The sequence below is a fragment of the Rhineura floridana genome, chromosome 3 (assembly GCF_030035675.1).
Source record: "Rhineura floridana isolate rRhiFlo1 chromosome 3, rRhiFlo1.hap2, whole genome shotgun sequence".
NCBI lineage: Eukaryota > Metazoa > Chordata > Lepidosauria > Squamata > Rhineuridae > Rhineura > Rhineura floridana.
Window position 1 is genome coordinate 49178415 of NC_084482.1, and position 12602 is coordinate 49191016.

Sequence of the window (12602 nt, forward strand, 5' to 3'; positions counted from 1 at the left end):
GAAGCAACAACAGTGGTTCCATGTGGTCAGCTCAAACCCCTTAAACCCTCTGATGATGCACCTTGTTATTTGCATGATGGTTTGTTTCTTGCTCAATAGCGGTGAAAGAGAATTTGCATACTGTACTGGGAAGTGTGGCTTCAATTGCTGTTGTTCCCATCTACTGCCTATGAAGGTAGACCAAACCATGTATGTTTTCTCTCTGTCAATTATTATTCACTGGAATTGGGATGGCTGTCAAAGTGAGTTTAAAGCAGCCCACAGAGCAGGCAGGAAAGGGTAGAGAATCTTCTTAATTCTTACTCATTTCTCAAACCTCTCTCTGCAGTGAAGGGTCAAGTCTGTAAAGAAGTTTGGAGCTGCCAAGGAGCTGCCATGTTAAAAGGCAGGCAGGGGGTTGCAAACCCTGCTTGGATATGGATATAATTGCAGAAGATCACTGTTATGGCACAATGACATTAAGTTCCTAACTATAACAAGTCAATTATTATTTATAGCTTTAAAATGTTGTGCAGGTATAATGGTGTGTGAATAGCACTCAACAGATTGAACTTCATAGTCTGGTAATCCCGAGATAGCACAGAGAAAGCTGTAGCTCACTGGCACAGCACATACTTTGCATTGAAAAAGGTTCAATCCAAGGTACAGCTGGGAGAGTATCCTGTATGAAAACCCGGAGAACGGTTGCCAGTCACTGTAAACAATACAGAATTTGATGTGGCAATGGTCTCACTCGGTATTATAGAGGAAGGGAGGGGAACGGGTAACACCAAAAACAGAAGCAAGAGCAAGAGCAAAGTCTCAAAGTGATACCAAAAATAAATGTTTATCTAATAACAGTCCTTGTAAAACAATAAAATTCCCAACACGTTTCAGTTAACGGCAACCTTCTGCAGAGGCATAAGACTGAATTTCTCTTGTCAAGGCAACATCTCTCACATGAGAGATGCTGCCTTGGCATAGGCGTGGCATCAGGGGTCAGCACTGCTGGGCACTTGCCAACTGCCCAAGCCTCTGGAGGGAACACCTGCCCCATCTCCCCCTACCTTGAGACAGATGGGCCCAGCAGAGGCAACAAAAAAAAAAGCTGCCCCATTCCACTGCAGCAGGGGTGGGGAAACTTTTTCAGCCCAAGGGCCACATTTCCATCTGGACAACCTTCTGGGGGCCACATGCCAGTGGTGAGAGGTGGCCAAAGTAGGCAGAGTAATGAATGCAATTTTTACATTACAGCAGGCTAGTTTCTGACTCACATTCACATGCCCCTCTCTATTCTCGATCCAGGCAAGCAAAAGGTATTATCAGAGTTCGAGGGCACATTCCAGCCTGGCAAAAACACTCAAAGAGAGTAAGAAGCAAGGCCAGAGAGGGCTGTGGATGGGTAAGGGGAGAGGGAGAGCCCAAGAGCCAGACAGGGAGGCTCAGAGAGCCCCTAAGGTTCCCCATCCCTGCTCTGCTGCAGGTATGAAGAACCTGTAGTCCTCCAGATGTTGTTCGACTCCAGCTCCCATCAGCCCCAGACAGCATGGCCAAGGATCAGGAATGATGGAAGTTGTAATCCAACAACCTCTGCAGGCCACAGATTCCCCACCTCTACTCTAGAGATGAGAAGGGAGGACTAGACATATGTAAGCAGCTCCCACACCACTGCAGTAATGTGCAGATCAAACCAATCTCCTAGTTCAAAATGATTTCCCCAGTTCCATTAAACAACAACAGGTACCAATCTAGCAATGGCTGATTGCATCATTATCCAGATTTTAAGAGAACAAAAAAAAATACTTTCAGCAGATTCTCACTCATTCATTCAGACATAGTTCTAAACCCTGATTCACAAACCTTACCATTTCACATAATTGTCCCTTAATGGAAATCTGTAGTGCCATGTAAAAAACACTACATTTTTGCAGTACAACAGATACAAACCTGGATTCCTTTACAGACCCACCCAAAGTAACCTGAAAAATACTGCTAAGTTAACCAGACATAGCAGCTTGGGCAATTTACACATGTTGCTTGCCAAGCAGCAACAGGCACTTGCTCCATAGTTGATATTCATGTGCACTCTCTGCTACCTGACAAAGGCGTGTTTGTCCATTAACAGCCTGCCAGGACTTGGATGGGAGCTTGAAAAGATGCCCTGCAGCGGCATCTGTTACAAGGAGAAAGATAAAGAAGCAAGAGGCGATCCAGCAACAAACCATGATTGTGCCAGGAAAACATGCTCAGCAGAGACCTCCTACACAGATTTCTAACCATTGCTCCTTTCTGGAAGACATCCTGGGATGTCATCCCAGATTCAGGGTGATGAATGGGGGCTGAGGAGCATCTGCAATCTACTCAGGGAACACAAATGCATGCGGGAGCAGAAACAAGGCCAACAATACTGATCAAGCTGCACAGAATGAGGATTGCCATCCTCTGTACTTTGGGAGACAACTGTAAACAATCTGAGTCTTGGAGAAGGAGATCCTTCAAATATGTCCTACACCAGCTCTCCCAACCCAGTGCCTTCCAGATGTTTTGGACTACAATTCCCAACAGCTCCAGCCAGCAAGGCTGGGGGAGGTTGTCTTACACACACACACACACACATAAGAACATAAGAAGAGCCTGCTGGATCAGGCCAGTGGCCCATCTAGTCCAGCATCCTGTTCTCACAGTGGCCAACCAGGTGCCTGGGGGAAGCCCGCAAGCAGGACCCGAGTGCAAGAACACTCTCCCCTCCTGAGGCTTCCAGCAACTGGTTTTCAGAAGCATGCTGCCTCTGACTAGGGTGGCAGAGCACAGCCATCACAGCTAGTAAACACACACACACAAGCCTTACGATCAGCTGGAAGTGGCCTACTTTGGATGCCCTAGCAGCCATCTGAGATTCGGGGGGATTAACAGGTGATTAGATCCAAATCCTTAGCAGTGATGCCAAGAAGATCTGAGCCCTGAAAACCACACAGAGGTAAAAGCAGAAGTGGGAAGAGCTTCAGCTCTATGTGCTTTTCAAGGATCAGATAGACACTTGAGCAGATGAACAGAAAGCAAAACAACCAAGAGGGTAGGAGGGAAAGACGAACCATTTAGGAGACTGGGGGAAGGAAAACAGAGTAACCATGGCAAAGGAGGGGGCAATGCAAGAGAGAGAAAAAGAGAGGATGTAAATGGATTAGCAGAGAAAGAAGGTGTGTGTGGATCCAGCAAGACTTGACATGGCTTGTGTATGGGTTGTTCAACGCAACAACTATCATCATATCACAGATCATATCCACCTCCACTGACTGAACCATAACAATCACAATTCCAGTGCTTTCCAGCAATACCACGGTGCAAAAATATGGATCCATACCTTGAATTTTTTACAAGGGGTCCCCTAAAAATCACCAACAAATTATAGTTCACCTCTGCATCCACAGATGTATTATGTGATTTGTGAGTGATTTTGTTGTCATCTTATGTAATAATCATTAAGATTCATGAGGATCTGTGACTTGGATCAAATTTCTTGCAGTGCTGGTAAGCACTGGATCTGTGTTGTTTACTGTGCTGTCTTCCGAAGTAATTATTTTATTCCTGGATTTTTCACTTGGCAAAAACTAATGTATTTTAGATGCAGCAGCTTGCAGCTCCACCTCCAACACCGGCTATATTTGTAATTATTATCTGAATTATGTTTCAGGCATAAGGAACTGTTTTATATCCAGACTAAGTTATACCTAACAGATTTCATGTCCTCAAAGTAATAGAATATGTTCAGGTTTGATAAGTACTGAATATATTTCAGTTTTTCTCCAAAACTCCCGATTTCTTATTTTTTCCTAGTGAAAAACACACACTTTTTAATCTGGTTTCAACATTGCCATACATTTTACACCACTAGTCATAGAAAAGTGGTAGCTTTGAGCCAGTATGGCATAGGGTTTAGAGTGTTGGACTACGACCTGGGAGACCAGGGTTCGAATCCCCACACAGCCATGAAGCTGGGTGACCTTGGGCCAGTCACTGCCTCTCAGCCTCAGAGGTAGGCAATGGTAAACCCCCTCTGAATACCACTTACCATGAAAACCCTATTCATAGGGTCGCCATAAGTTGGAATCGACTTGAAGTCAGTTCATTTCATTTTTCATTTTGACAACACATCTGGCTCACTCTTTACAAGTTAAAAGTTCAAACTCTCCTCTTGCAATTTTTACAAAGGAAAAAAAACACCCAAGGGACCCAATTAAAAAATAAAACTGCAGGTAAAGCAGACATCCTTGAGTTGCATCCACTTAAGCTGTTCCACTGCAGCAGGGCTTCCTTTTCTCTGCCTGCGTGCCCCCCAAAATCTGCTCTGGGGAATTAGGGGAGCCCCCAGAACAGATTGAGAGGGCACACAGGGAAAGGAAGTCCAGTTGTGCAGGCAGATGTTTTTACACTAAAGGAATGACTTCACTGGATACAACCCCTCATCTTCAGAATTGTTCAGTACCGGAGCAACGCATTACCTGCCATCAGAGATAACAAAATTTGCCCACATTACACTGACACTAATCTCACCTCTCCCCTAGGAGGTACCAACTCAAGACAGGACATGATAAATGGTGCCCAGAGTTTTCTGATATCTCACAGATATAGGGTGCTTTCACACTGCACTTTATTCCATTATTCTGATGATTTCTTACCTGGTAATTTGCACATTATATTTGAGCTTTCACACAACATACCGGGTAGCTCCGGAATTCTGGTGGAATGTAGTGCAAGTATAGCGCTAATTTCCGCAATAAATGATACCAGTTAGTAATAACCCGTTAGCAAGGCTGGGAACCCGGAAGATCACGGGAATGTTTTGCTAGCTGCTGCCACTCACATGACAGGCACCCCAGCATGCAGTGTGTTCCTGCCCTTTTGTCACGCAGGAGTTTGTTTGTTTTTTTGCCTGATGAACGTTGTACCGGTATTCCGGCATCGGTGCAGATAGCAGCAGCATTTCCCACACATACCCTTGTCTTGATACAACTAAAACAATTTAAAAAGTCAGATCCTAAAGGGAGAGGGCTTGCATGGCGACTGGACAAGATCTTAGACCTCCTACACAGTGGGGAACAGTATGCACGGGTGAGGGACGAAAACAAGCTGTGTGCAAGACAGTTGCGTGAAATGCCGCTATATCGGCTGAAAAAGTACTGTTCCTTATCGCAACAGGTACTGCAGTGTGAAAGGGATTTTAAAAATCAGGACAGAAGCACTACCTTTTTAATCCGTTAAACTAGCACTATTAGCCCCATGTGTGAAAGCAGCCATAGTTAGCTCTTAGCCAGTTGTGCAAGAAATGCTAATAGGAAAAGGCAAACAAGTGAAGCATCACTGGTAGCCGAAAAGACAAGATTAGGACAGCATACAGAGCAAATTAAAAGACACAAGTGTATGCTCTACTTACCCCTGCAGCAAAGCCCAGGCTGCCATCCAAGATCCGTCTCTGCAAATTAAAACAAAAGAACTGAGATTGCCAAGAGGGGAAAAGTATGGTACATTTATTGTGTAAGAGCAACAAATGCAGCGTCAGAGATCCAGCCACAATTCAGCAAAGCACTCTAGTATTGGACATGAACATCCAACAGTGAATCACCCAGTTGCACATGTCTAGTTCTGGCTATGAAGAATAAGAGCAAAGTTACCAATCCTATCTGCTATTCTACTTCGAGCTGTCTAACTATGACATATAACATCCCTGCAAAGTTGCTCACCATATTCCCATCTGACAAGTGAGAAACTTAAACTGATGTTAGATCTGCTTTCATACATGCAAGTCATCATTGGATCTAGCAGATAGTTTCATGTGACAGGGACAAGTGAGTGTGACCACTATTTGTATGTTTCAAGCCAGCAACAAATTCTACAAGGTCATAGATGATTCACTACTTCATGGTTTCTCAGTATACAAGGTATTAAAGCCTGCACTCTTTTAACACATTAAAGTGGGAAATAGTCATAATAGCCCTTTTTTGGTCTAGAGATTCATTAACAACATGCTCAGTAATGAGGTTTACTATGCAATCCTAAACATGCTTACTACAGAATAAAAGGCCTATTGAACTCTCTAAGTATACATGCTACGAATTAGGATTACATTGTTATGGCATCTGTGTCTGTGCTTTGTTTCATCAGAACAAAAAGCTTTTGTGAATCTGAACTGTTGCAATGAGATCTTCTTGCATTTAGTTCTGTCTTCTTCCAAGCAATGACAAGTGAATGATCTGCCTATGCATTCATACATATCAGTGACCTCTTATAATGAGGCAGATCTTATAAGACCTGTTTTTATTTGCACTGATATGTTTTCAGGTTGTTGTGTTCTTGCTGTTTTCAATGGATTTGTTACAATTGGTTTTAATGTTTTATTGTTGTAAGTTACTTTGGGTTGCTATGCAAGGAAAGCAGCAGTATTTATTTATTTAAAGACTATCGATACTAAATTCACACAATTTAACAATACAGTCTATGCAAGGAAAATGTATAACTAAAGTAAAAAAAAGGGTCCTTCCTTTAAAACAGTCTTCTGAATAAATAATTTTAAGCAAACTTCTTTTTAAAAGGAAAACAAAACCAGATTTGCACTGGCCTGCAACTTTTGGAACCTACAGTCTGCTTGTCAAAAGGACCAAGGATTGTCAAGGACGTGTCCACATGGACTTGTATCTGCCACAGTTCAGAGAAAAAGTGCAATACATATTTCTAAAACCAAAAGCAGAAACAACCTCCATGAGGGGTTGAAAGAAGTCTACACTAATAGTAGTTTAGCCTCTTTCATGTAACACTAGAAACACATGTGACCTTTTAAAAAATGCATCTGATGAAGAATCTTCCCTACTAACATTCATGACACAATCGATCAACCATGATAGGTCAAAAGACTCTTCACTGTAATAGACTAATGGGCAGAGCAATCCAAACCCCAATCTGCCCTACTGGAGATGGTTTGGATAAAGCAGAGGTGTTCCTTCACCCAGTCCTGCCCAGCTCCACCAACCTATGCAAGCAGAGAAGCTGTGCCAGTAGGAAGCATCCTAATGCACCCACCCAAAAGGCAGACAGAGGCTACTGCCAGTGGGATACATGCTGGCAGTAGCCAGCAAAACTGCTCCTCCCCCCAAACCCCCCCCCCAGCCATTTCAAGGTCAGGGAGGGAAAGGGGCAGGCACATGATCCCTGCTGCTGTCATATGATGGCAACGGGCTGGATCCAGGACACTTCTATGAACCAGCCTGGAAGCTGGAGTAACAGAGGCATTTTTCCTTCCTACCTACCCCCCATCCCCACTCTTCTGCCTTGGCTGTGTGGATGTGGTGGCAGCTATACTGCTCCATCAAGCCCTATCGCTGCCACCAGGGATTTGGATTACAACCTTAATTTCTCTTCTGGATTTTTTTTTTAAACTAGATGATTTTAACAATGAATTGCACAATCGAGACTACATCATTTGAAAGATCCAAGATTTTAATGCTGGGCTCATTTCCTTCCCACCGGTGATGGTGCCAATGATCAACTCCAGCATACCATAATCACTACTCAGTCATGCTTGCATTCTGCACGCACATTTGCATTACTGACTGCAAAACACTAAAGATATAATTTTCCGTCCTCTCCATTTAAGGTTGCACCTTGAAAGATCAGCTAAGCACAAGACCCACCTGCCCACTGGAAAAGACAAACACAAGCGCCGAGCCAGCAGCTGTCAATCCCCAGGTAAAGAAGGTTCCTAGCAGTGCTTGTGACACTGGACTATAGCCCAGTAACATACTGAGTACTCCTGGATTTGATGACCTAAGACAGATGTAAAACAGTTAGGCAGGGTATTTCTGACATTAAAATTTAACCATTCAAAAAAATATGATTTCCAACTAGGTTTTCAGAGATTTCACATACCAACTACTCTTATTACCAAATAAAAGGATCCTTGTATTACAACTACTTTTCTTAATCAGATTTGTATCTCATTCTAGAGGTATTTTCCAATGGACAAAGTAGTGGGTTTGAATAAGGAGATGCAAGTTCAAATGCCACTTCCATTACAGACCTATTTTGAGAGCAAGCTTAGGCAAATCAACTCTTTAAGCATCAGTTCTCCCTAGTAAGGTGGCAATATGGTTGCAATCCTATAGACAATTACTTGGGATTAAAATCCTCCATTAATCTTCGCAAGACTGAGTAAACACATGTAGGAATGCAATGCCAATCTTGAAGGTTTGTTGTGAATACAATGACGATTATAAAACATTTACAGTGCAATCCTATGTGTCTACTCAGAAGCATACTGGTCTCTGGTCATGGAGGCACAGGACAGCCATTGTGTCTACTAGCCATTGATAGTCTTATTCTCCATGAATCTGGAAGCTGAGAACAAAGCTAAAGCTTCTCTTCCTATTAGTCTAACAATCCCCAGCTCAACTCCAACAACTGGGAAGCAAAGGAAGGGGAGGATGGTGTAAAACTGTTGCCACTGTATCACATACCTCCCTTTCTTCCTTTCACTTTACGCGACTACAGTAATACCTCAATTAACGAATCCTCCAGGAACAAAGCTCCTTTTAACTGACCAGCTTTGCTTTGCTATGGATAAACTTTCAAGCTTGTGTCTTTGCTTTAAGGTGCAACTGAACAGCCTGTGCCTTTGCTTTGCTAGAGTAAAACTGACCAACCTGTGTGTTTGCTTTGCATTAAAGAGACCTCTTGCTTTCTCCCAGGGGAGGGAAGGATCCAATACATTCAGATGAGCAGAAGGAGGGGAGGAAGGAGGAGGAGTGTGTGGGTGCCGGGTGGGTGCCGGGTGGGTGCCGGGTGGGTGCCGGGTGGGTGCCGGGTGGGTGCCGGGTGGGTGCCGGGTGGGTGCCGGGTGGGTGCCCTTTAAAGCCCCTGTTGAAGCTGCCTCCACCATTTATGAGTGGGAGTAGGAACCTATCCCTATTCTTTCCACATTATTTCTACCTCTGGTACCAAAGTTTCTGTTAAAGAAGTAATGTCCCAGAACACATCTACTTTGTTAACTGAGGCATTACTGTACTGTGTCTTGTGTATTGCTCTAACCTTCTCACACGCACAGTGAGAAACAGCGTTTCCCACACAGGGGATGCACTCATCACACTCTCACTCTCTCTCACACACACACTGTTGGCAAAGACAAGGCACCTCACTACAACCAATGCAACTGCTGGCCAAGCATACATGACCACTTGCTGCCCTGCAGCATCATAGCTCAGATGCAAAAAGGAAGAAGAGTCTGTCTCTCACTCGTACACACACTGTAATTCCCAAGGGGGATGGGATGGAGATACATAGCGCTGCATGCACCCCAATCTCTGAGCAGTGAGAGACTGTAGGGGTTCCAGCACTTATCCAGGGTTCGTCCTTGGAATGAAGGTCACTTGAGACTGTGATGTCTTTAGGATAGATGGTCTTATTTACACATATATACAACCTGAGCTTTGGATGGAAGGGCTCACAGCATTAATACTTCAACATACCCTGTCTCCCCATTAGGTTTCCAGGGAGGCTTCCCAAAGCCATAGCTTTGGACTCAGCACAGAGACCAAGTGAAGTCTCTGTGTTTTCCCAGCTCAAGACCAGACTAACCAAGGCTAGCTCCTGGGCTGTTGCTCTCCTACCTACAAGATGATCTCCACCCAGGTGAGCAAGGGAGGCCTAACCCCTTCTGAAAGGGCATCAGCAGCCAGCTGTTCCTATGGCAACATGACCAACTCTTTAGTCATACATATGGGATGCTTCTTAACAGACTTGGCCAGAGCTATTACCTTAACAAAAATACTGGTTTGGCCAAGGCAGCAGGTTCCTTCTGCTACAGATTCCAATCTTACAGATACAGATTCACAGCCTTGGAGGGGACCCAAACACATCATCCAGTCATCATACTAGCCTATCCAGCTACACAGAGAGGGGGGTTGTCAATGGGTTATCATAGGGAGCAGCTAAAAGTGCTCACTGACCCATGCACCAGCTATGCCACCGGCCCTGATAGGCTCATCTATGCCCGGTGTGGGATCACCCCAACTTTCCTAGCATGGCATACACTGAATTTGAACCTGGGGTGCTTGCATGTAAAATATGAGCTGTTCCACCTGTCTAGGGATTCTCCTGCAGCCTCTATGCTCCTAGCATCTATGACTAGGTCTTGTGGCTGGATGAAAACAAATGCCCCATCATAAGTCTGCTGCTGTGGCTGAGCGATTAGGGAATGCTCTGTGGAGCTTGTAGTGTGGGTTCAAGCCCTTGAAGGCCCCTCTATTTTGCCTCTCACATTGTTTTTGCCAGGTGCATAAAGTGTGCATTTTTCCCCATCTCTTTTTTTTGGGGGGGGGGGGGCTCAAGTTGGGATTGCCACCTGACAAAACACTCTGGAAAGACAGCCTGGAGAGAATGCTTTCTCCAGAGGGGCATACACCTGTCACCTACCTAGTGCCAAGTAAAAATGTTTTATTTTCACAGGCTTTTCATTTCTAACTTTATTCTTTGATTAAATTATTCTGACTGCTGATTTTACCCTGCCATTATTTTGTTTTGGTTTTACTTTTTGAAACAATCATTTTAAGTTTTTATTACTTGCATCACTTAATAGATTTCTATAACCATCATGGGAATGTTTGACACAGAATGGCAGGATACATTCTTGAACAGCAGGATGCATTCTGTGACAAACCAGTAGCTAATGTGTGCATGCACACACAGATACAGCGCCATTGCAAGGTGGGGGGGGGGGGGCAACACAGTAGGCAAGTGTTCCTCTATAATCAGTTTATGCCACAAGAGTTCGGACCAAAATATGAGAACAGGTCAACTTGCAGATTTTGGAAAGGACCTGACATAGGTTATTAAAATGTCTTATACGAAGTCCCTGTTACCCTAATCCAACAGGCACCTTAATCTCATCAAATTAGCAGTTACAAGGAAAACCTATCACATTTATAATCACACTGGATCTGAACGTCCTGTTCTGCACATTTTTGTTCTGTAAGCAGACCTACTCACAGTCTACTATAGTGTAAAATGTACCTTAATGAATGAATTACTCTGCTTGCCACATTGCAAAATACAAAAAAAACCGAGTGACACTTTGCATAAAATTTTTTGCACAATCATACATGGTTCTAATATACGCACCTACTAAGCCGGGATCTTTGGGTCTACAACGTTTCCAGCACTAATTTCAGAATAAAAAGAAACTTCTATGATACACGCTGTTCCAATACACTATTCTGATTCGTTGGGTGTTTGTTTTTAATCGGAAATCAATATCGCCTGGATTAATTTCTGGTTTTACTAGTAATCTGCTTTATAGCCCACTCCATTATATAAAAAAAATCAACTCACTACACAAGCACCACTTCTAGGACCAGCAGCCGTTGCAAATTATCGCAGGCACTTCAATTCCGGCAGTCACTTCCTAGTTCCTCTGTACACGTGTCTCTCAAACAGACGTGGCTCCGCCTACTATTTCCTCTTCAGCCACTAGCAACCCAGTCTGGAGGTGCAGTGTAGATTCTGCGGTGCGCGTCTCTTACTTTTGTAAAAAGTGAAGCGGGTGGCAAAGCTTGTGTGTGTGTATTCGCTGCTGGTCTTTCAGTCGCGTATTGCGATAAGACTGTGAACTACCTTTCGGCTCCCACTGATCACTAGATCAGCTTGTTGGCTTTCCAATACAAGGGCATGTAGAATCAAGAACTTGCCAAGACGTTTGATCGTTTTCGTTTAGGCTTCAATCGAGACAATATTTTCTCTCTCGTTCGCTACAGGAACATACGAACGCTGATGAATACGTTATCAATTACTGCTGCAAGCTTTACATAGAATTGTTACAAACAGTACTTTTTTTCTTTTATGGCCATTTGAACCCCGTCCTTACAATTATATTTTCTCTGTGCTTGCAGACAACGGACACCTACCAGTTGAGGAAAGCGTTTCATGCCTCTGATGAAATTGACTTTGGTCCATTAGAGTGCTTCTAAAAATGGGAATTTTCATGTGCTGCTGGTGGTCAACATCGTCCAAAATGAAGAAGTGGGCTCAAGTTGCAGGAAGCCAGATTTCAACTGCACATCAGGAAAAACTTCCTAACTGTTAGAGCCATTCAACAATGGAACCAATTACCTAGAGAGGTAGTGGGCTCTCTAACACTGGAGATATTCAAGAGGCAGCTGGACAGCCATCTGTCGGGAATGCTTTGATTTGGATTCCTGCATTGATCAGGGGGTTGGACTCGATGGCCTTATAGGCCCTTTCCAACTCTACTATTCTATGATTCTAAGTCTTATTTAGACAAAATGGAAACGGACTGCCCTCAAATCAATCCCAACTTATGGCGACCCTATGAATAGAGTTTTCATGGTAAGCGGTCTGCAGAGGTGGTTTACCATTGCCTTCCTCCAAGGCTGAGAGGCAGTGACTGGCCCAAGGTCACCCAGTGAACTTCATGACTGTGTGGGGATTCGAACGCTGGTCTCAATCCCTGGCATCTCCATGTAGGGCTGGGAAGAGAACCTTGCCAGTCAGTATAGATAATGCTAGATGTATCAATGGTCTGACAGTGTGGTGTAATAGTTAGAGTGTTGGACTACGACCTG

At 43.9% G+C, this 12602-nt stretch overlaps 1 protein-coding gene across 4 annotated transcripts in view; it reads right to left on the reverse strand.

Annotated features, from left to right (window-relative positions):
* Nucleotides 1-11460, reverse strand: part of SLC39A11 (solute carrier family 39 member 11) — a 498181-nt gene extending 486721 nt beyond the window's left edge. For 2 of the 4 annotated variants that reach the window (XM_061615668.1, XM_061615670.1), the window contains exons 1-3: nucleotides 11353-11460; nucleotides 7662-7794; nucleotides 5411-5449 (exon numbers count right to left, since the gene is read on the reverse strand). In XM_061615668.1, the coding sequence (XP_061471652.1) occupies nucleotides 5411-5449; nucleotides 7662-7769 (147 nt within the window). In that variant the 5' untranslated portion in view covers nucleotides 7770-7794; nucleotides 11353-11460. The other 2 variants (XM_061615666.1, XM_061615667.1) reach the window with 2 other exon arrangements.
* Nucleotides 11461-12602: the final 1142 nt, after the last annotated feature.